Source organism: Natator depressus, chromosome 3 (genome assembly GCF_965152275.1).
Source record: "Natator depressus isolate rNatDep1 chromosome 3, rNatDep2.hap1, whole genome shotgun sequence".
Lineage (NCBI taxonomy): Eukaryota > Metazoa > Chordata > Testudines > Cheloniidae > Natator > Natator depressus.
Genome location: NC_134236.1, coordinates 162,748,304 through 162,768,461, shown reverse-complemented (window position 1 = coordinate 162,768,461; position 20,158 = coordinate 162,748,304). Strand labels below are relative to the sequence as shown.

Genomic DNA, 20,158 nt, shown 5'->3' with positions numbered 1-20,158 from the left:
AACCCTCATTGAAAGCAGAGAGAAATAAGCCAAACACCAAGAATAAAAGGGGTTTTCACATGCTGAAAAATGTTACAAAATGTCAAAAACTGCTATTTACAAAAGGAAGCATGTCATGCTTAAGAATCAATAACAGTAACTTTATTATAAGCAGTTGGACCCAGAACAAATTATTTATTGTCAATATATAAAGTGAACTAAGTATTACTGTCTATGTACAACAAAAGATGTTGTGCAAATTCAGGCTATGGTTTCGTGCCCTGAAATTAGTTAAGGAAATAGATTTGGACTGTGACATTATTATGTGATACAAATGTACACAGTATAATTGCACAAAATCTATTCACAAGAACAGAACTTTCCTTGGGTTCCTTACTTACAAAGGGAAGGAAAAACATCTACTGTGAATATTGAAAAACTGTCACCTGTTACCTGGTAAAACTACTGTAGGTTTTTCCCCCCTAAACAATCAGATTTAGCAATGTATCTAGACATTCTGTACACTAATTTCTAAAACAAATCACTGATCAGCACAATATCAGAATGAATCTAGGCTCAGATTTCATAAAACAAATTTTCAAGCTCATTTGGCATTTAGCTTGAAATATTATGTTAACGTTTTTTTCACAGCCCAGAGGAAGTTGCCTTCCTCCTTTAAGGCACGAGGGCTTGTTTAACGTTCTCTGGAACACGACTCGCATAGTAGTCAAAGTTTTTCAGAGTGGCAAGGACTCCTGCTGAATTCATGTGTTTCACCTCCTTGTTATAATGAAAAGGATTTCCATGGATATCAGTCAACTTGCCTGCAAGAAATATATGAATGTGTTATTGGTCCCAGTTCATTTAAGCACAGCAGCTGAATTTTTCCTGAAATAGAACACCTACTGGTTCTCTCTTCCTTTGAATCATAGTTGTTACAGATAGATGTAGAAGATCAAGTCTTTTATATTTGCAATGGCAAGATACAATCTCCTGACACGATATTAAACCAATACTATACTTGATCTTAGTGGCTAGAAGAAACCTCTTACATATTAAGATGGGCAGCAGAAAAGGTCGACCACCACCACTGATCTAAAGTTAATTCATATTTATTCAAACAAGCCTTTTCATAACTTATATTTTCACTAAGGCACAGTGGCTTTATGCTATTTGTAGGGTAGTGATTTTACTGGGTTACACATTGGATTAATTCAAATTTGGAGCCAAATCCTGCAGCTCCGAGCAAGGACTACAGGATTTGGCCAACAGTTTTGTTGTTTTTGAAGAATTATAAGATGCCCTCCGTACACACAGTGAGCATATACAGAAAACAAATGAATAATTGCAGTAATCGGGAAAAGGCCTCGTATAGGAAAACAAAGCAGCAAAGGAAGCTGTCGGTTGGAAAATAGTAGTAGTAAAACCGATGTGTTTTAAAAGGAATGTTTTTTGTATCACCTCAAAATTAGTAACTGTATTGGATCTTGAATAAAAGCAGACAAGGTAAATTATACTGCCTTCTACTGGCAAATCCAGGGTCTGATCCAAAGCCCACTGTAGTCAATGGGAATTGTTCCACTGATTTCAAAGGGCTTTGGATCAGGCCTTTAGTGCTTAAGGGTGGTGCTTTGTTTTGTTCTTAAATATATACACAGGCTTTTCGGTCAAGAAGTTATCTGCCAATAATGGGCATAATGGAACTCACCTTGGTCCTATGAAAATATATCATATGATCTACCTTGTGCACATAAACATTAGAAAAATCTATTGTAACTTCAACTTCTCTCAAAAAAGAGTTATGAACATTATTGTTAACTCACCTCCCACAGCATGTAAAATAGCCTCGGGAGCACACGTATCCCACTTCTTGCACCCAGGACTAGCAAACACGTAAGCAGAAGCCTTGCCTTCTATAAGCTGAATGATCTATTACAGATGAAAAATGTCAGTCATTTCGTATCACCCCCAGGCATGCAAAAGATAGAACAGGAGTTCAATGGGAGTAGAATTGGGTCAGTTTGATACTGCACACACTCTGATGGCCTCACCAGAAAGAGGAGTCTCAAAGGCTCCTCTTCAGGTTTTAAACATTTAATAATCTTAAAAGTCTACAAAAAAAACATAGCTGTTACCATCCAAAGTGATCCATTTTTCATTGTCTCAAATATAATCTATAGGAAGCAAATCTAGTCCTTGGCATCCAACTCATGTATCTTGGCTGGATGCTGAGGAGATCTGCCTGGGCGAACGGAGAGGAAACCATCCTCACATGCCGATAAGGCAGAGGTGGGCAAACTACGGCCCGTGGGCCGGATCCGGCCCCTCAGGGCTTTGGATCCGGCCCGCGGGATTGCCCCCCATGGTGCCGCAGGCCCCGCACCACTCTCAGAAGCGGCTGGCACCACATCCCTGGGGCCCTGGAGGGGTGGGGGTGGGGCCAGAGGGCTCCATGCATTGCCCTTGCCACCAGGCACCACCCCCCGCAGCTTCCATTGGCCGGGAACGGGGAGCCACGGCCAATGGGAGCTTGGGGGGAGGTACCCGGAGGCATGGAAAGGGCAGTGTGCGGAGCCCTGTGCCTCCCCCTCCCCCAGGGGCCGTGCAGGGACGTGGTGCCGGCTGCTTCCCGGAGCATCATGGCATAGGGCCAGCCAGGGCAGGCATGCAGGGAGACTGCCCTGGCCCCGGTGTGCATCGCTGCCACCCCGGAGCCGCTTTAGGTAAGTGGCGCCGGGCCGGAGCCTGAACCCTTCCTGCACCCCTATCCCCCAACTCCCTGTCGCACCCCGCACCTCTCCTGCGCCCTAACCCCCTGCTCTGAGCTCCCTCCCGCAGTCCGGACTCGTCCTGCACCCCTGCCCTGAGCCCCCTCCTGCACTCTGCACCCCTCCTGCGCCTCAGCCCCCTTCCCTGAGCCCCCTCATACACCGTGCCCTGAGCCTGTTCCTGCACACCCCACCCTCTCCCACACCCCGCACTCCCTCCCACCCCCAACCCCCTTCCCTGCATACAATTTCCCCAACCAGATGCGGCCCTTGGCCCAAAAAGTTTGCCCACCACTGCTTTCTAGCCCTATTGCACACTTTCATATGGGTTGGGTAAGAGGACCAGAGGCTCCAAGTGGTTACAGATATTCCATCCCTTCCTTCTCCCCCAAACAACCCCTGCATGTTGCTCGGCAAGGAGCCCCAAGAGCACTGGACTCCACAATATGGAGTGGGGGAGCATTCCCTGTATCTATATCTCCACCAAATCCTGCCCCACCTCTTCAGGCACCAGTTCCACTGCCAGGCGTCCCTTTGCACCTTGTGAGATAAGGATGACATTTGGCCCTAAATTCTTTGCTCTCTTTATAAAGATGTCATATCTTACAACTAGCAAAGAAAAATATTGGATTGTCATACCTTATTTCCTGCACCTCCAACTCTCACCACACTATCAGGGTTCATTGCACTAATGCAGTCATTTACCAGCTTATTGCTGTGTGAACGGGTAGTAGTGATGATGTGTTTCCCAGCTGGCACTTCTTTCAGCTGAAATCCAAAGGCACCCAAACCTAGGACACCCCAGATTGTCCTACCCAGTACGGCATCTGCTCCTGCCTACACAGAAGATGCAAAAAACAAGGCTTACAGTTACCACAAAATACCACTTCATATTTTTTAAAAAATATGAACACAAAGGAATAGCTGGAGACATTTTATTTCATTATTAGATTCATTTTAGAGGGTAAAAATGTAAATTGTGGCAATGGAAAAGAAGTGAGTTCTAGTAACAGAAACACAGGGCAGGAAGCCAGGACTCCTAAGTTCTGTTCCCAGCTAACTGAATGACATATTGTGTGACCTTGAGCAAGTTATTTAGCTTGGGCAGGTCTCTGTGCTTTAGTTCACTCGACTGTAAAATGGGGATAATAATTCTTCCTTATCCACCTTATGAGGTCTTTGTGATAATGGATTAAGTTTGTAAATCTCTTTGAAATCCTTGCATCAGATATTACAGAACTGAAAAGTATCCTCATAATTATTTCAGTGTAATATACCAACTATGAGCTTTGCTTTGCTTTGCCCAATCCTAATCAGCTCCCATTCTGTGTCCTTGGATTGTCCCTGAATTTTGCCATTCTGGTGTTATAGTTAATCCTCTTCATCCCCCATTTTGGAGGGAGGGACGTATGGGACTGGGTTTGGTAACATTCTGTAACTCAGCTGCAACTAACTGTGGTTAGGTCTATAATACAGGCTGGGGGTGTGATTCCCGTGGGTGCGTACATGTACTTGCACTAGTTCTCATTAAGCAAGCATGAGTATAAATAGCAGTGTTGTTGCGACAGAAAGGGTAGCGGGAGTGGAGTCACAGGGGAGCCGTGGTGGGTACAAACCCGTCTGAAACCAGTAGGTACGTACTTGGGACAGCTAAGCCATGCCTCTGCTGCCACTATCCATGCTACTGTGGCTATGTGTACGCATGCCGGGGAATCACACCCAGAGCTCATAGTGTAGACAAAGCCAGAGAAACACCTGGTGCCTTCTAAGGCCCAGCTTAATGATGTCCCAGGATTCAGTCATCAAGTGGCACTAACAGAGTGGAGTGGTTGGCATCTCCCTGTGAATCTAAACAGGTCACTTCTGCACTGCATCCAAGAACCACCAGCCTGGAGCAAGATATCATGGGTTTTACACTCATGTGACAGCCTAGCTACAATATGTGTAATGCCTTGTTACCAAAAAGGGTGGAGAGCTGTTGCAGTTATTTGCATGTCCTTGGAATTCAGTTCCAAGAAACTATCATCAACAAGCACACAGATCAATAGTTCCTTACATTAGACCATTAGCTCTAGCTAGTGAAGTGTGGTATGTATTGTAGGTCAAGCACTGTTGAGCAGAAAGTGTGTGAACTAGAAATGTGTCCTAGAAGTGACAGTTACAGATTATTTAGTGCTCACAAGCAAAATCAATGCATTTATTACCTCATAGTTGTAGAAGGGCTGGTTAATAACTCCTGCTATTGCTTTACCTTCATAAGCAATTCCAATAAGAACTGTTACATGGTCAAGGAGACCTGTGAAGAAGTAATAATTATTATTAATCTTTAATGCTTGAAAATGGGAGTAAGAAAAAAAAAACCCAGCCCTCATGCAAACCCACAATCCTCTATCTTTGTTCAATTACTTGAAAATATTTATAATGGCCTAGATTGGCAAAAGTCACTAGTTATTGTGGATGCCCTCATTTTTAGTTGCTCAACTTGAGACAATTTGATACTCTTGAGCAATCTGTATTCTGAAAAATAAGACCCTGTTAAGATGTCTCAAATTGGATGCCCAAAACTCGAGGCATCCAAAAATTATTAGTCACTTTTGACAATCTGAGCCAACATGCATATTTAATATTAGGAAGACTCTGGTGAGAAAAAAATTCTATCACTACATAGTACTTTGTAAATAACATTCATATAAACTCCAGGCCTGAATCGGCAAGCACTTGGTAGTAAACAGTAGTGCCAATTGTGCCAGATGTTATACAGGCCCACAATTAAAAAAACAAAAAAATTCCCTGCCACAAAGAGTTCACAGTCTTGCTTATGACAAGATGCCACAGGAGGATACAGTAGTGGCACTGCAGATTTTTTCAGAGAAGCCTAATAAGTGCTTGCCGGATTGGACCCCAATGTTCTACAAAAAATAAATATACTTCCATGATAAAAGTAATTATGTTGTTTTAAAAGAATGATGTAAATACAGTAGTAACATCTGTGTGTTTTCAATGATGCGGACACAAATATTGTAGGATCATACAAGTTTAGGTCTTTCCTATCTCTAATTCATTGATCCTTCCCCTTGCAAAGAAAAGCCAGAGAGACAATGTATCAGATATTAAAAGATTACTATTAATAAAAGCCATTTAAGGCATATCCAAAGCAAACGTATGTAAAAGAAAAGAAAAGGCCCCAATCCTGTGAAGTGTTGAATACCCTCAACTCCCATGGAAATCAAAGGTAGTGGAAGGCACTCAGGACGTTGCTAGGTTCGAGCTGGTGCCTAATGTGAATAAAATCTCATACAAGTTATGAAAGGAGTCATAACAACTGTTAAAAAAAAATCTTACACAAACTTTTGTCAAGGAAGACACTTTTGGAGACTCAAGTGATCTTAGCTGAAAACTTTATGTGGAACTGTACCTGGGTGTCTGCAGGCTAGTACCAACAGAGCATTTAGTAGAAAATATACACTGTAGAACAAACAGCATAATTCCAGTGTGGGCTTCTGGAAATGTCATGAGTCAGGAAAACAGAGCTCAAATTGATTATATGGACAAGAGAACTCCAAAACAGTGCCAGGAAAACCACTTGGTGACAAATTATTCTTTGCCCAACAAAGCTAAGTGACATTTTCTTTTTCAGATACGAAGCATTTAAGAAATCCTGCTTATTCCTGACTTGTAAGCAGGATCCAAATGTATGTATTAAATGCCCATCTAACCAAAAAAATTCCGACTTTGAGTCTGACCCTTCTAAATGACTTCACTACCCACACTTTTCTAGTTCAGTGGTTCTCCAGGCCTCTTGTTCTGCAGGCCACTTTGTAAGTGGGAGATCACCGCGTTATATAAATTAGAGATAGAAAAGAACTATTATGTCACCTAGTCCCTCCCCTGCCAGTGAAGATGGTTCCCTACACTATATTTCTAGTGCTATGACCAGTCTAACATAAAAAAAAATGCTCACAAAATCCTTTCCCTCCCAACATTTTCTACCTATTCTGATGGACTCTGCACACTACAGTTTGAAAAGCTTCTAGAATGTTCTAGCAATTTTCATGTTACCTTTATTAAACTGAAATAATTTTTCAAATCAGTACAAATATGCAAAAGAGAAGCCAACCTTCCGTGTATTCTTTGGTCCCATCCAGAGGATCAACCCACACAACAAGCTAAAAAAAAAATAAAATAAAATGCACACAACACAAGAGGAAACACAAACCACGGAAATTAAACTATTGGTATAATAGTTAGCAGCAGTGAGAGGAGGATAAACCTCACAATGGTTAAGAAATCTTACACTTAACGTGCAAAAAGAATGACATTCATGTTCATAAATGTTTATTATATATAGGACTGGACAGCTCCAGGGATTTGTAAAGAGATATTAGACTTTTCACCAGCTATTTAGCTGGCTATGTAATGTGGATTTGGTGAGCTCAATCCATTTTGCACAAAAAGACGTCCACATTTAAAACCTAACATCAACCCACCACCACTTGCACTAATTAGCAATGCTGCTTGCAATCTCAGTAGAGATGTCAAGGATTGAATGAGAGTGCTGTAAACTTGTCTCTCTCACCAACTGAAGATATTACCTTGCACACCTTGTGTCTCTAATATTCTGGGACCAACATGACTACAACAACACTGCATACAAGGAGTCAATGGGCATGGAAACTAAACTACCCCCTCACTCCTAAAGGCGGTCCCTTTAGTACAGATCTGATACACATTCATGGGACATTACAGAGAAACCTGCAGTTCTGCTACCCATGCCACACCCATTCTGTGGATATTAAGAGGGCTTCCATTTTTAGGGCTGTCACTTTGTCACCTTCAATTTAAAAAGGAAGTATTTTCACTTAAACCAAAAGATAAGCTGCCAACATCAAAATTATCTGTTTTATTTCTTGGCTCCTTCTTAGGTAAGACTAATAAGCTATATGGGGATGTAAGAAAGTAAGTGTAACATTTTTATTACCTCTTCCTCTTTAATGGAACTGTATTGTGGTGGAAAAGCTTTCTTCAGTATTTCCTCACATTGACCTTCCTCAATCAACTCCTCATCTACATCATGAGAGGGCAGGTCCTGACAAAAGGACACAAAGATACTAACAGAAACAGGCAACAGCCAGAGAGCACTGTGTGTGAGCCTTTGCAGCTCCCATATATGGTTCCATTCCTAGCACTGCAAATACAGCGGAGCAAAGTGATACAGCCACTCCCTAGGTTTTAGCCACGTGCCAGCCTTTTCCTTTATCCCAGGTTAACTTGGCCTGGTTGCAGGCGTGAGAGTGGGATTTGGGATTTGCCTTCCAATCACTGGATTTGCTGGCAATGCATCTGATGAGGCTAACGCTGAGGGAAGGGGAATTGGGAAGGAAGATAAAAATTAAAGAGAACACGTGGCTCTCTTAAGCCTGCAAATGACAAATGTAAATCATAAGTGGCAAATTACATTTTCAGGATGTTAGATGAACAGAGTTCTCACCTCTTCTCCAATGATTGTCACTCGGGGGAATTTCCGTGCCAGTGAAGAGCAAATGGTCATCTGTACCAGTCGGTCGGCTTTGGTCTGCAAGTCGTTGGGTCCACACTGCAAAGGACGGGAAGGAATTATTCTACTTTAAAACAACACAGTGGCCTGTATCGCACTGATCATGGATATCCAGTTCCCAGTGGAGAAGGATCCATGTCACAGAAATCACCATCCCAATTAACCAACTTGAGAGAAGCCAAGGACTGAATAGGTCATTGAGACTATTCTTGAGTTGAGTTTTCTCTCTTATCTGTCTCAGGAGTGAAATACATTGGTAGGGCAGTGTGAGGAAGCTTGTTCCAATGCTGCATGTGTTGTACCTTCTCTGTGGATTCAGCACAAAACATCCTTATTTCTATGATAACATTCATACAAGTATACCACACTTCACAGAGCCAAGTAGTACATTTATCAAGTTAAATAAACATAAGAAGAGAAGGAGAGAGAAATTTAAAGACATAAATAAGGGGAAAAATGTTTTGGCATGCTACTGAAAAGACAGCAAGTTGAAGAGGCAGGAGCTGCAGAGAAGAGGGCTGTTATGCCAGCTGTGAGCTCATGTATGGAAGGACACTGAGAGGAAAGGTGCTAAACAAGCAAAGGGATGTAAAGAAAAAGGGAGAAGGGCTTGGTAGTAGAGGAGGGATCTTTCATTCTTCAGGTTGTGTGCATGCAACTCACACAAAAGGCAATGGGAGTGAACGTATGCAGCTTATGGGATGGTCAGGCCCAAGAGGGCGATTTTTTTGGACTGGATCTTGGAAAGATTAGGGAGGCATTAGTTGTTTGAAGATGTTTATACATATGAGGAGACAAGTGGCATTCTGCACATGTTGATGTCTAGGGAGCTGTTCCTTGGGAAGGCCAAAAGAGAAGGAAGTTGCTATAACTTCTGTTAGTGTTGTCAATTTGCATTATTCAGAAGCACAAGGTTTCCACTATAAAAACTGACTACTTAGGAAAATGCAGCTACTTACAACTGCTTGGATAAATGGCTCACTCAGAAATAACTTTTTACAACCAAAAAAAGGTGAGAATGCTATTCTCAAATGTATTTTCATTACATTTTCCTGTACGTCAAATTTCTTAAAGCATAATAACATGAAAATTTATTTATTATTATAATACAATGAAATTTTGATTCACTGCATAAAGCCAAAAATAATTAATCTTATTCATGTATAGATACAGACTTCGCAGGATAGGGGCCATGATATTTTGTGGAAAAGCTTTCTTTTTAATCTATAAGGAATTTATAGATAAAATGGGTGTAACTTTTTTTTTTTTTTTTTTTTTAAAACAATCCCACAAACCACTGAAGTCTAAGGATCACTCACATAGTGGACTAGCAAAGGCCAGGCTACTAAAGTGCAAGTTAGCAGCATTGTCTTTTTGTATAGTTTTTGAACTAATATTAAACAAGATGGGGAAAGTTACAATGATAATCACATTTACTAAAATAATTCCCTGGACATTGTTCTTAATTATTTTGTAGTAGTTGGCCTTCTATGATTATTGGGGGGCGGGGAGGAGACCTTTATTGGTTTGGCAGTTTTTTTGTCGAGTATTGCTATTCCAATATAGGTCTAAAGCCTGTAATCCTTGCACATGCAAAACTCCCATTGACAGACTTCAGTGAGAATAAGGATTTCAGGATTTGGTTCATAGAATCACAAGAGTTAGAGACAGAAGAGACCTTTTAGGCCATCCAGTCCATCTCCCTGCCAGCGAAGAGAGGAAAGTTGGTTTTGTGACTGAGGCCCTGGACTGGGACACAAGCGATTTGAATTTACTGTGGATCCTTGGACAGGTCACTAATCTCTCTGTGCCTCAGTTCCCCCATCTGGCGCTAATAACCCTACCTCACATCCTTTGCTTCTTGTCTATTAGATTATATACTCTTCAGGGTAGGGATATCCCTTATTAGGCACGTACAGTGCCTAGCACAATGGAGCCTAGTCTTGGCTGGAGCTTCTAGGCATTATTGTAATATAAATAATAATTATCCAAGGCTGTCCCAATCAGAGGTTGGGAGAAGAGAAGAGTAGCAAAGATCGCCAGCCCATCACAGCAGGCAGGAGGATCCTGGGATAAAGAAGATGGGGAGAGAAAAGCCATCTTTCAACACCCTGAAGTGGAAACAGGTGGAGCTTCAAGTTTATGTGACACCTAGTGACCAAAACAAATATGAAAGTTGGAACCTCTTAGTATGATCCAGCAACAGCATCCTGACAGGAAATCCAGCAGGGAAGAGGTAGGGATGGGAGAGGTCAGTAAAAAAGAAGATGGCCTACCAGTGACAACCAGGGATAATGCAATGGACTTCTCTCCACTGCATTATCCCTGGTTGTCATTCGTAGGCCATCTTCTTTTTTTACTGACCTCTAGCTAGTAGATTTATTTCTCTGACTAGCAAGTGTCTAGTAAATATTTCATTATCAACAAAATGAGTCAAACAGGATTCTTTGTAAAGTCATATATACCAAACGAGTGAGAGAAGAGGCTGGGATCAAGTTAGACCAGAGGTCCCCAAACTGTTGGAAGCGGAAGAACATTCAGGGGTGGGCAGCTGGGGCCCGGGCCAGCCCCTATGGAGGGCAGGGAGGGGAGAGATACCCGGCACCACTCCGGCACCACTCCTGCCCCCCTCCCCCCCCCGCTGTCCCCAGCTGTGGCCCCAGCCTCAGCTCCCTTGCCCCGTCTGCATCCCCCCTCTCCCAGAGTTGTGGGGGAGGGGACACAGACAAGGGTAAGGGGGGGCATGAGGTAGAAAGCTTTGGGGACTTTTACGTTTAAAAAAGAAAAAGGTGAGAGATAGAAGAGTAACAAGAAGGGAGGCAATGACATTAAAAGATCAAAAAGAAAAAAAAGTCTGTTAACAAGGGCCTACTTCTGGTGCATATTCTATTTCTTAGGCTTCAAATGCACTTCATGCTAAGACTCATAGTAATTGAATTAGAACACACATATTTATTACATGATACCAGGAGTAAGATGATCGTGTGATAGCATTACCAAGCTCTGGATCTATGACTTATTGTGGTTACGATAACTAAGCACATTACTAGAACATTGAAATAACTTGCAATTAGACTTGAATAGGATATATTTTCTCTTTGAAATGAAAAAAAAACCAAAAAAGCATAAACAAAGCATTCAAAGACTAACCATTAAATCAAAATCACTCCAATAAAAAAAAGCTGTAAATATTTTATAATGAGGATGCTCTGTTGCCTGCTAGGGGAAAAGAAAAACAGAAAAGGAAAAAGCTGTAAGAACATTTAGAGAAATCACTGAAATAAGATACAGCAGCCTGGCAACTGCTGTCAGTTGGGTAACACTCTAGGAGACCAGGATTCTGTGGGGAGAGAGTTGATTATTGTACCTTATATAAAATGCTGCAACAAGATTAGAGATAGGGCCAAGATGGGGTTCCGGCCAATGGGAGCTGGTGGGGGCATTACCTGCAGGCAAGAGTGGAGTGTGGAGCCTAGGACCCGGACCTGCTGGCTGTTTCCAGGTCACGCACAGCACAGGTGCCAGGTCAGGCAGGCAGCCTGCCTTAGCCCCCATGCTACGCTGCTGTCTGAGGTAAACCCATGCCCCAACCCCAAGCCCCAACCCTCAGCCCCCCCCCCAAATTGGTACTACCCTCCTGAACCCTAAACGCCTCATCCCCATCCCCAACCCAGAGCCAGCACCTCCAGCCCAGAGCCCTCACCCCCTCCTGTACCCCAACCACCTGCATCAACCCGAAGCCCACTCCCACACTCCAAGTCCCTCATTTCTGGCTCCACCCTAGAGTCCACATCCCCAGTTAGAGCCCATGCCCCAACCCCCACCCTAGCCCAGTGAAAGTCAGTGAGGGTGGGGGAGAGCAACGCACCAAGGGAGGGGGAACGTAGTGAGCGGGGGCCGGGGCTTGGGACAGGGGCAGGGCTAGGGTGTTCAGTTTTGTGCAAAGTTGGGAACCTTATGGGGCTCCAGTAGGCCCTGTCCTTCCAACCCTACCCTCAGGATTGGGGCCCCCATGACCCAGGGGTCCTGTCCATTTGCTGGGTCAGGAAGAACAACCTGAGCCAGATAAAACCAGGCTATTTATGCAAATATCCTTTTCTTTGTCTGTTGGTCCCTGGAGAATCCAGTTTGAATTCATATATGCCAACCTCTCCAGGAGGTGGCCTCAAAGGATGGATAACAAAGGATGGACATTAACAATCCCCTCCTCCTAGAGGAGTTACATACAACTCCACAATAACACACAACTGCATTTTGAATATAATGGTCACCAAAGGTATTAATATCCTGGCATACTTTATTGAATTAGGTTTGTCAGTCTGTCGCAGCACTCCCTCCCCACAGTTGTGTGGGAGCTGTCTGATCTTCAGAAAGAACTCCTTGGGCTGTTTTTAACTCAGTGTTCTTAACAGACATGAGATCAGTATGAAGGAAAATAAGTACCTTCTCCACTATGCCCAGGTCTCCGCCAGCTACCACATTTCTGACGATTGTTCCAGCTCTGTGCGCAACAGAATACGCAGAGGCCATTAGGCGCATCAACACAGTTGGAGAAGAAGCCATATCAAGTGCTGAAGAGAATCAAAAAGCGATCTTGTGAATGAGAACTACACATCATGGATTTCATGTATTAACATTCAAGGGAAGGTTAGGTTATGCTAGGAGGAGAGTTTTGGAGTGTTATTTATATAAAGGTAAAACCTTTTGTGGTAGCTGATTGGAAAGGGGATACTGAACTAATCTGGGTAAGTAGGAGACTTTTCAATTAAATTATTACAAGTTTGGGGATAGAAGGTCACTTCAAATAATGAAAGGTTCAGCTAAGCAAGGTCTGACTGTAGTCCTGTGTTAAGAGTAGAAGGCAGTAATTATTGTAGTTTACAATGGGACACAGATGCAAAAAAGGGTTGCATAATGAGAGGCATTGCATCATGAAGCAGAGGCGGTAGTCCTTCTCTAGATGACTCTTGCAGGTGAATTTACCCTCTCCTAGCTCCTTGGTTGCAGGAACTAGCATTGTTTCTCTATCTTCCCTCCTTGTTCCTGCAACCTCACATTTCCCTTCACATTCTCTCTCCTGGCCTCTCCACCATTACCCTGTTCCCCATTCTCCCTCCCACTTCTCTTATCTCCAGTCACCCTCTTTGCCCTCAACTTCTCACTGCCCCTATTTCCCTGCTCTTTATTCCCAGTCTATGTTCTCCACATTCCCCTCCCTTATTCTCTTTCTTTCCTCTCCATCTCTCACACTACACACACATTCCTACCCCCGCACTTCACTAAAAGGATACTTCTAACTTTCTGAGCTGGCTAAATCTTGATGTATCCTGAGCAGAAGTGGCTAGTAATGCTAAGTGTCTAGTATATAGAGTTTTATGGATTTCAATAAAATACCATATAGAAATGGGGAAAAAAAAACCCTGAAACAAAACAACCCAGTATAGTCTGATAACTTTACTGATAATACTAAATGTGCAATTCTCGTTTTGAAACCTAGAGTCATGTAAATTACCCAGATTAATGCCAAAATTACATCAGATTATAGCCCTTCACTTCTGACTTGAACACTGTCAGGCATGCTCTTGTAGTTAAAGCACAGGAAGAGTAGGAATTAGGATTCCTCAGTTCTATTTCTGGATCACTTATTGATTTCCTGTACAAACCTGATTAAATCATTTAATTTGCCTATGCATCATTTTCCTTATCTGAAACATATGAATAATAATACTTTCCTGGGTCTTAGGGGTGTTGTGAGGTTTAATTAAATCAGCAAAGTGCTTTGCGGTCCTTTGATGGAAAGCACATTTATAATAATTGCCTTGTTTTGTCAAAGAGGGTGGATAAAAATTGACTTTTTTTTTAAAATCAGATTTTTTAATGTAAATTAAACATACATTTAAAAAAAATCTATTTAAAATTAAATTTGAACATGACCATCTATGTTAAAGCCTAAACTTATTATAATTTATTAAAATATTTTAAATTAAATAAAAAATATTAAGCAGTACATGTTTGCTGCCAAGTTTTTAAAAGTCGAACCACAGAACTAGTAGATGCCACTGGCTAAGCACTTGAAACCAGAGTCTGTTGAATTGCGAAACCAGCTTTCAATCAGCAGTAGCCTTTTCTGCAAATGCAAAGAGAATATTTTCTTCACTTCCATTTATTCAACTAGTTCATTCAAAGTTAAGAAACCAATAGGAGTTGGAAAAGCAAGAAAGTGTGTTTTCCTCTTCCAATCTATGAATAAAAAGTAGGTGTGAGAAGATGAGAGTTCTGAAGTCTTGAAGGACATGGTGACCAGAAACAATCAGTTCAATTTCACAAACTACAGATAATAAATCCTTCCTTTGTTTAATAAATCAGTTTTAAACTCCCCCCTTATGTATTCATCTACATTAAATCATTTTATTTACCTAATAAACTATTTGAAAATGCTATTTTGGAGCATTTTTAATTGAATTCCAATTTCCACCCAAACAGAGCTTAACACAAATCACTAGCAAAAATATTAATAACCTGTTAAATAAGAAATGCATCATTCACCATTTTCTAACAAACAATGTAAAAATCAACTTATAATTGCTTAAATAAAAGTGTATGCGTATAGCACATGTATGTGTATATGCCCTTGGTTAGCAAATTTAGCATGAAGGCTGTATTTAGTTGCAAATCAGCATATTTTAATGATTACCAACAAATGAGAATCAACCTTTCTCTAGGAAACTAACTAAAAAGTAGAAATGCAAAACAAAGTTTCCTGCTTACTGATTTAAATTATGATTAAAATTGATTTAAATAAATTCACCCTGTTAACAACTTAAGTGCCTTTTTACCAATTCTCTCTCATTTGCATTCCATTCATTCTGTGCACAGAGAGTAAGTGTTGCAGCTTTAGGGATGATATGCCATATCTTCATAAATAAACGTTTCACTGCCTGCTTTTAGTGCAAACAGAAATCAAACGCAAATATGGAGTCACGTTCGGCACCTACATCACTTTGATTTAAGTCCGTGTTTCCCAAACTTGGGACGCCTCTTGTTCAGGGAAAGCCCCTGGCAGGCCGGGCCGGTTTGTTTACCTGCCGCATCCGCAGGTTCGGCCGATCGCGGCTCCCACTGGCCGCGGGTCGCTGTGCCTGGCCCATGGGGGCTGCGGGAAGCAGCGGCCGGTACGTCCCTTGGCCCACACCGCTTCCCGCAGCCCCCATTGGCCTGGAGCGGCGAACTGCGGCCAGTGGGAGCCGCGATCGGCTGAACCTGCGGACACGACAGGTAAACAAACCAGCCCGGCCCGCCAGGGGCTTTCCCTGAATAAGCGGCGTCCTAAGTTTGGGAAACACTGATTTAAGTCAAGCTACCCTGTTAAATTAAATGCCTTTTTTTCTAGTTCTCTCTCAATTTGAGTTCCAAGTGACAAACAGTGTTTAGATTGCGTCCTTCCCAGGCACCCCTCAGGTTGAGAAGGATTAGGTGGGACTCTCTTTAGAATCTGTCATCGTCACTTCTTAATCAGCTGCTTCCTTCCAGAGCCTCCACAGCATATCCAGTCACCGCCAGCCCCAAGAGCAAGAGACCAAGTTTGGCATGTCTAACAAAGATCTCACATGGGACCACAGAGCATGACTACTAAGCCACTGGGTTGCCTCTTTTGTTAAAGATGTAATTCTAGACTATTATTACTAATCCCACATAAGTTTGATTTTGGAGGGTATTTAGCTGGAAGATATGGTCAGAATGACTGAGGCTAAAGTCTGACTCTCGCTGCAGCTGCTTTTGAGAATTAGGTCTATAGGACTTGAAGCCTTTGATAACTAAAATTAATATCTATAAAATGGCTAAGATGTCAATTTTTAACATATGTGACATGTAGCACTCACTGCCTCAGGATATTATTGACGCAAATATTATTATTTACTGAGCTCTCTTACTGCATCTAGTACTATGGAAAACATACAAGAAGACAAAGTGACTATTGCAAGAAGCTCAGAGTCTGAGGCCGTGATCTTGGAGTTCCACTGAATTAAGTGGGCTCTATGTGGGCATAGGGGTCTCCCCACATGTAGCAGCTTGCAGGAGTGGGCCCTAAAGTTACACAGACAGTACATCTGAAAGACAAAATACACCACATAGTGAAAATGAAGGTGCATTCTCTTTAAATCTCTCTCTAGTGGATTCTTGCTGAAAAGCTTTTAGGAAGAAATGTGTCTTAATGAGTTTGTATTGTTTTTTAATAAGGTCATTTGTCACTGAGTAACATTTACATCACCGATTAGGTATCTATATTACTAAGAGTAGCAGCTACAGTTGATTAGCTAAAATGAATTTACAAAGAAAATGATCAGCAACTGGGGTCAGGATTAATTTTGCTCCATGGCACCAGTCTTACATAGTTAGGTTCATCAGAATCAAAGGACTTAGGTGCATCATGAATTGTGGCTATGGATTATTTATTCACCCACATAGTTGTTGTTGGGGCATTTGATGAGTTGGATGAGGTACACCTCATGTTGGGACAGGCGTTAGTAGGACCCATGGATCTTGAAAGGTGTGTTGTGGGAGGACCATGTGCGGTGGTAGTGGTACAGCAACAACTGTATGGATGAAACCAGACAATCGCTGTGCTCTCATATGAACTCACACAGAAAAATGATAAAAGACAAAAAACACCATCACCGTAGGCAAACACTTTTCACAGAACGATCGCTCCATATCTAAACTCTCAGCCCTCATCTTCAAACAAGATCTTCACAACACCTTCAAAAGATGAGCCTAGGAATTGAAATTCATAACTCTGCTGGACACTAAAAACCATGGTCTTAAAAGAGAGACACCGCTTTTATGGCTCATTACAACACTCTGGGCTTGTACACACTACCACTTATGTTGATATAACTTATGTCGCTCTGGGGGGTGGCTTATTCACACCCAAGTGATGTAAGTTACGCCAACCTAAGCACCAGTGTGGACAGCACTATATCGCACTATATCCTGCCAATGTAGCTACCACCTCTCATGGAGGTTGTTTTATCATGCTGACGGGAGAGTTCTCTTCTGTCAGCATAAAGTGTCTTCACCAAACGGGCTGCACTGTAGGCAGTACTTCTAGAGTAGACTAGCCCTTTGTAGCTTACTAACCCAACTTTGTCCTACAACTGCTAAGGAGTTAATTGCCCACTTCATTTTAATTGGTCTCCCCCAACACCTGTTAACTTCTTTCAGAATAGCAGCCGTGTTAGTCTGTATCCGCAAAAAGAAAAGGAGTACTTGTGGCACCTTAGAGACTAATGAACTTATTTGAGCATAAGCTTTCGTGAGCTACAGCCCACTTCATCAGATGCATGCAGTGGAAAATACAGTGGGAAGATTTTATATACACAGAGAACATGAAACAATGGGTGTTACCATACACACTGTAACAAGTGTGATCAGGAAAGGTGAGCTATTACCAGCAGGAGAGAAAAAAACCTTTTGTAGTGATAATCAAGGTGGGCCATTTCCAGCAGTTGACAAGAACGTGCCATGTACATTGGCCAAACCGGACAGTCTCTACGTAAAAGAATAAATGGACACAAATCAGACATCAAGAATTATAACATTCAGAAACCAGTCGGAGAACACTTCAATCTCTCTGGTTACTCGATTACAGACCTAAAAGTGGCAATTCTTCAACAGAAAAACTTCAAAAATAGACTCCAGTGAGAGACTGCTGAATTGGAATTAATTTGCAGACCGGACACCATTAAATTAGGCTTGAATAAAGACTGGGAGTGGATGTATCATTACACAAAGTAAAACTATTTCCCCATGTTTATTTTTCCCTCCTACTGTTCCTCACACATTCTTGTCAACTGCTGGAAATGGCCCACCTTGATTATCGCTACAAAAGGTTTTTTTTCCTCTCCTGCTGGTAATAGCTCACCTTATCTGATCACTCTTGTTACAGTGTGTATGGTAACACCCATTGTTTCATGTTCTCTGTGTATATAAAATCTCCCCACTGCATTTTCCACTGAATGAAGCCAGTGAAATGAGCTGTAGCTCACGAAAGCTCATGCTCAGATATACTTGTTAACTTCTTGTGCTTAACAATCTGTCCCACCTTGTATTTAGTTGTGACACCTTGGTTACCTTTTCTAGGTCCGAGGAAGAGCTCTGTGAAGCCTAAAAGTTGTTGGTGGAAAGGACAAGAAGTTGGTCCCGTAAAAGATATTACCTCATCCACTTTGTCTCACATATCCTGGGACCAACACTGCCCAAACAACACACAAAACCATTTATATCAGTTTAGCTTGCACCCGTAAATTTACTGACACAAGATAAACCAACATATGCCAGGTTTAACAGGGATGTTCAAATCACTTTAAGTTTTGCATTGATTTGATGGAATTGATGTAAAAAATACACTTTTAGTTATATGTGTCTCTTTGCCTGCACAGACCAGGCCAAAGACTCTCACTGTGTTAACATCACTTCAGCTGACCTGGTAGTGGCACGCATGTGCATAAAGCCCAAAGCCTGGACACTCCTATGCACGTGCTTAACTTTACTCCTGTGGGTAGTCTCATTGGGCTAATAATGGTATGTCTGCAGTATCAGGGCGTAATTTTGTAAAACTGTGAATTTTGTAAAAATTTTGAAAAATCTGTAGATATGGCTTTTGGGTGGCAAACCCACCATATGCTCAGATGTGTCTCATTCTTGTTGTATCCACTAAAGTAATTGGTTGTGTTATAAGGGAGAACAAAAACCCTACTTCGTTTGGTGTGGCTGGTTCACTTTCTTACCCTCTTCCTTGTTCTCAGCAATATCCATTTCAGTTTTGCTTCAATTGAGCAATAACTTACACTTGTTTAAAGAGACACTGCTTGAAGGTAGTAGCCCGTAACATAGTTTTTTTTTCCTTTTATGCTTCCAAAAACCTATGTAATGTACAGATGGTTTGCTCCTCCACTATCAAAATAAATTCCTTCAATTTCCCCCCAACCCTTTAAAATGATTGTTTCTGAAAAAAAATCTGCAACAGCCTTCCACTCATGAGCGGTTCTAGAACAACAAACCAGTGCGAAAAGACGATTGAGAAAAAATATCTTATGCTGAACTTTTTAAAAGATTTAGTTTAGGTTTTTTATCACTTTTAATTGATCTAACATAGTTTTACCTTTATTTTTAAACAGCAAGGAACTCCCCCCTTAAAATAATTCCTTTACCCCCACATACTGAAGCAGATACTAATAAAGCAATTGAAATAATCAACCGAATTATTTCTCTCTTGGGCTTTTCCAGATGGGATCCGGGCTTAAAAATCTCATACATATGTGCATTGACTATTCTCACTTGTATGATTGTCTTAGAATTAGAATAGAGAGAACCCCTTAAAATCACAAGACGCGTGGATACACAAGAAACAACGCGGTTAATGAAAACATTTAACTGTCTTTCAAGCACAATTGTTCCTTTTTTCTCCCATCAGAAATCCCTCCTCGTCCTGGAAATTTTCCTCCCCCATTGATAAGTTTCACACGCGGACACATATGTAACTGGTATATACGAAACACAGACCCTGGATAAAGAATAAAATACCTGTGGTTCAACTGGCAGCAACGAAAGCAGGCTACTTCCTCCGTGCAGTACCCTGCCTGCTCCTTGCTTTTCACCCAGTAACCCGCCTACTCCTCCAAAACTGTCTGGGTCCTAACGTTCACGCTTTGCAACGCTTGGCAGCAGCAGCGCCATGCAGCTGAGCCACCCAGAGGACGCGCATGGGTGATTTAATGGGCTCATTAGTCCCCGCCACCCCGGCGGCACCCAACATTCCAGCCCTCCCCCCTTCCGCAGAGAGAGAGGGAGAGAGAGA

The 20,158-nt window shown here is 42.0% G+C and overlaps 1 protein-coding gene across 1 annotated transcript; it reads right to left on the bottom strand.

Annotated features, from left to right (window-relative positions):
* Positions 1 to 161: 161 nt before the first annotated feature.
* Positions 162 to 20,134, bottom strand: BPNT1 (3'(2'), 5'-bisphosphate nucleotidase 1). Its single transcript, XM_074949235.1, has 9 exons — positions 19,885 to 20,134; positions 12,745 to 12,872; positions 8,236 to 8,340; positions 7,726 to 7,833; positions 6,865 to 6,913; positions 4,952 to 5,043; positions 3,387 to 3,584; positions 1,803 to 1,908; positions 162 to 803 (listed from the first exon to the last, which is right to left on the bottom strand). Exons 2-9 carry the CDS (start codon positions 12,862 to 12,864, stop codon positions 655 to 657), a joined length of 927 nt encoding a protein of 308 aa, XP_074805336.1. The 5' UTR covers positions 12,865 to 12,872; positions 19,885 to 20,134; the 3' UTR covers positions 162 to 654.
* Positions 20,135 to 20,158: the final 24 nt, after the last annotated feature.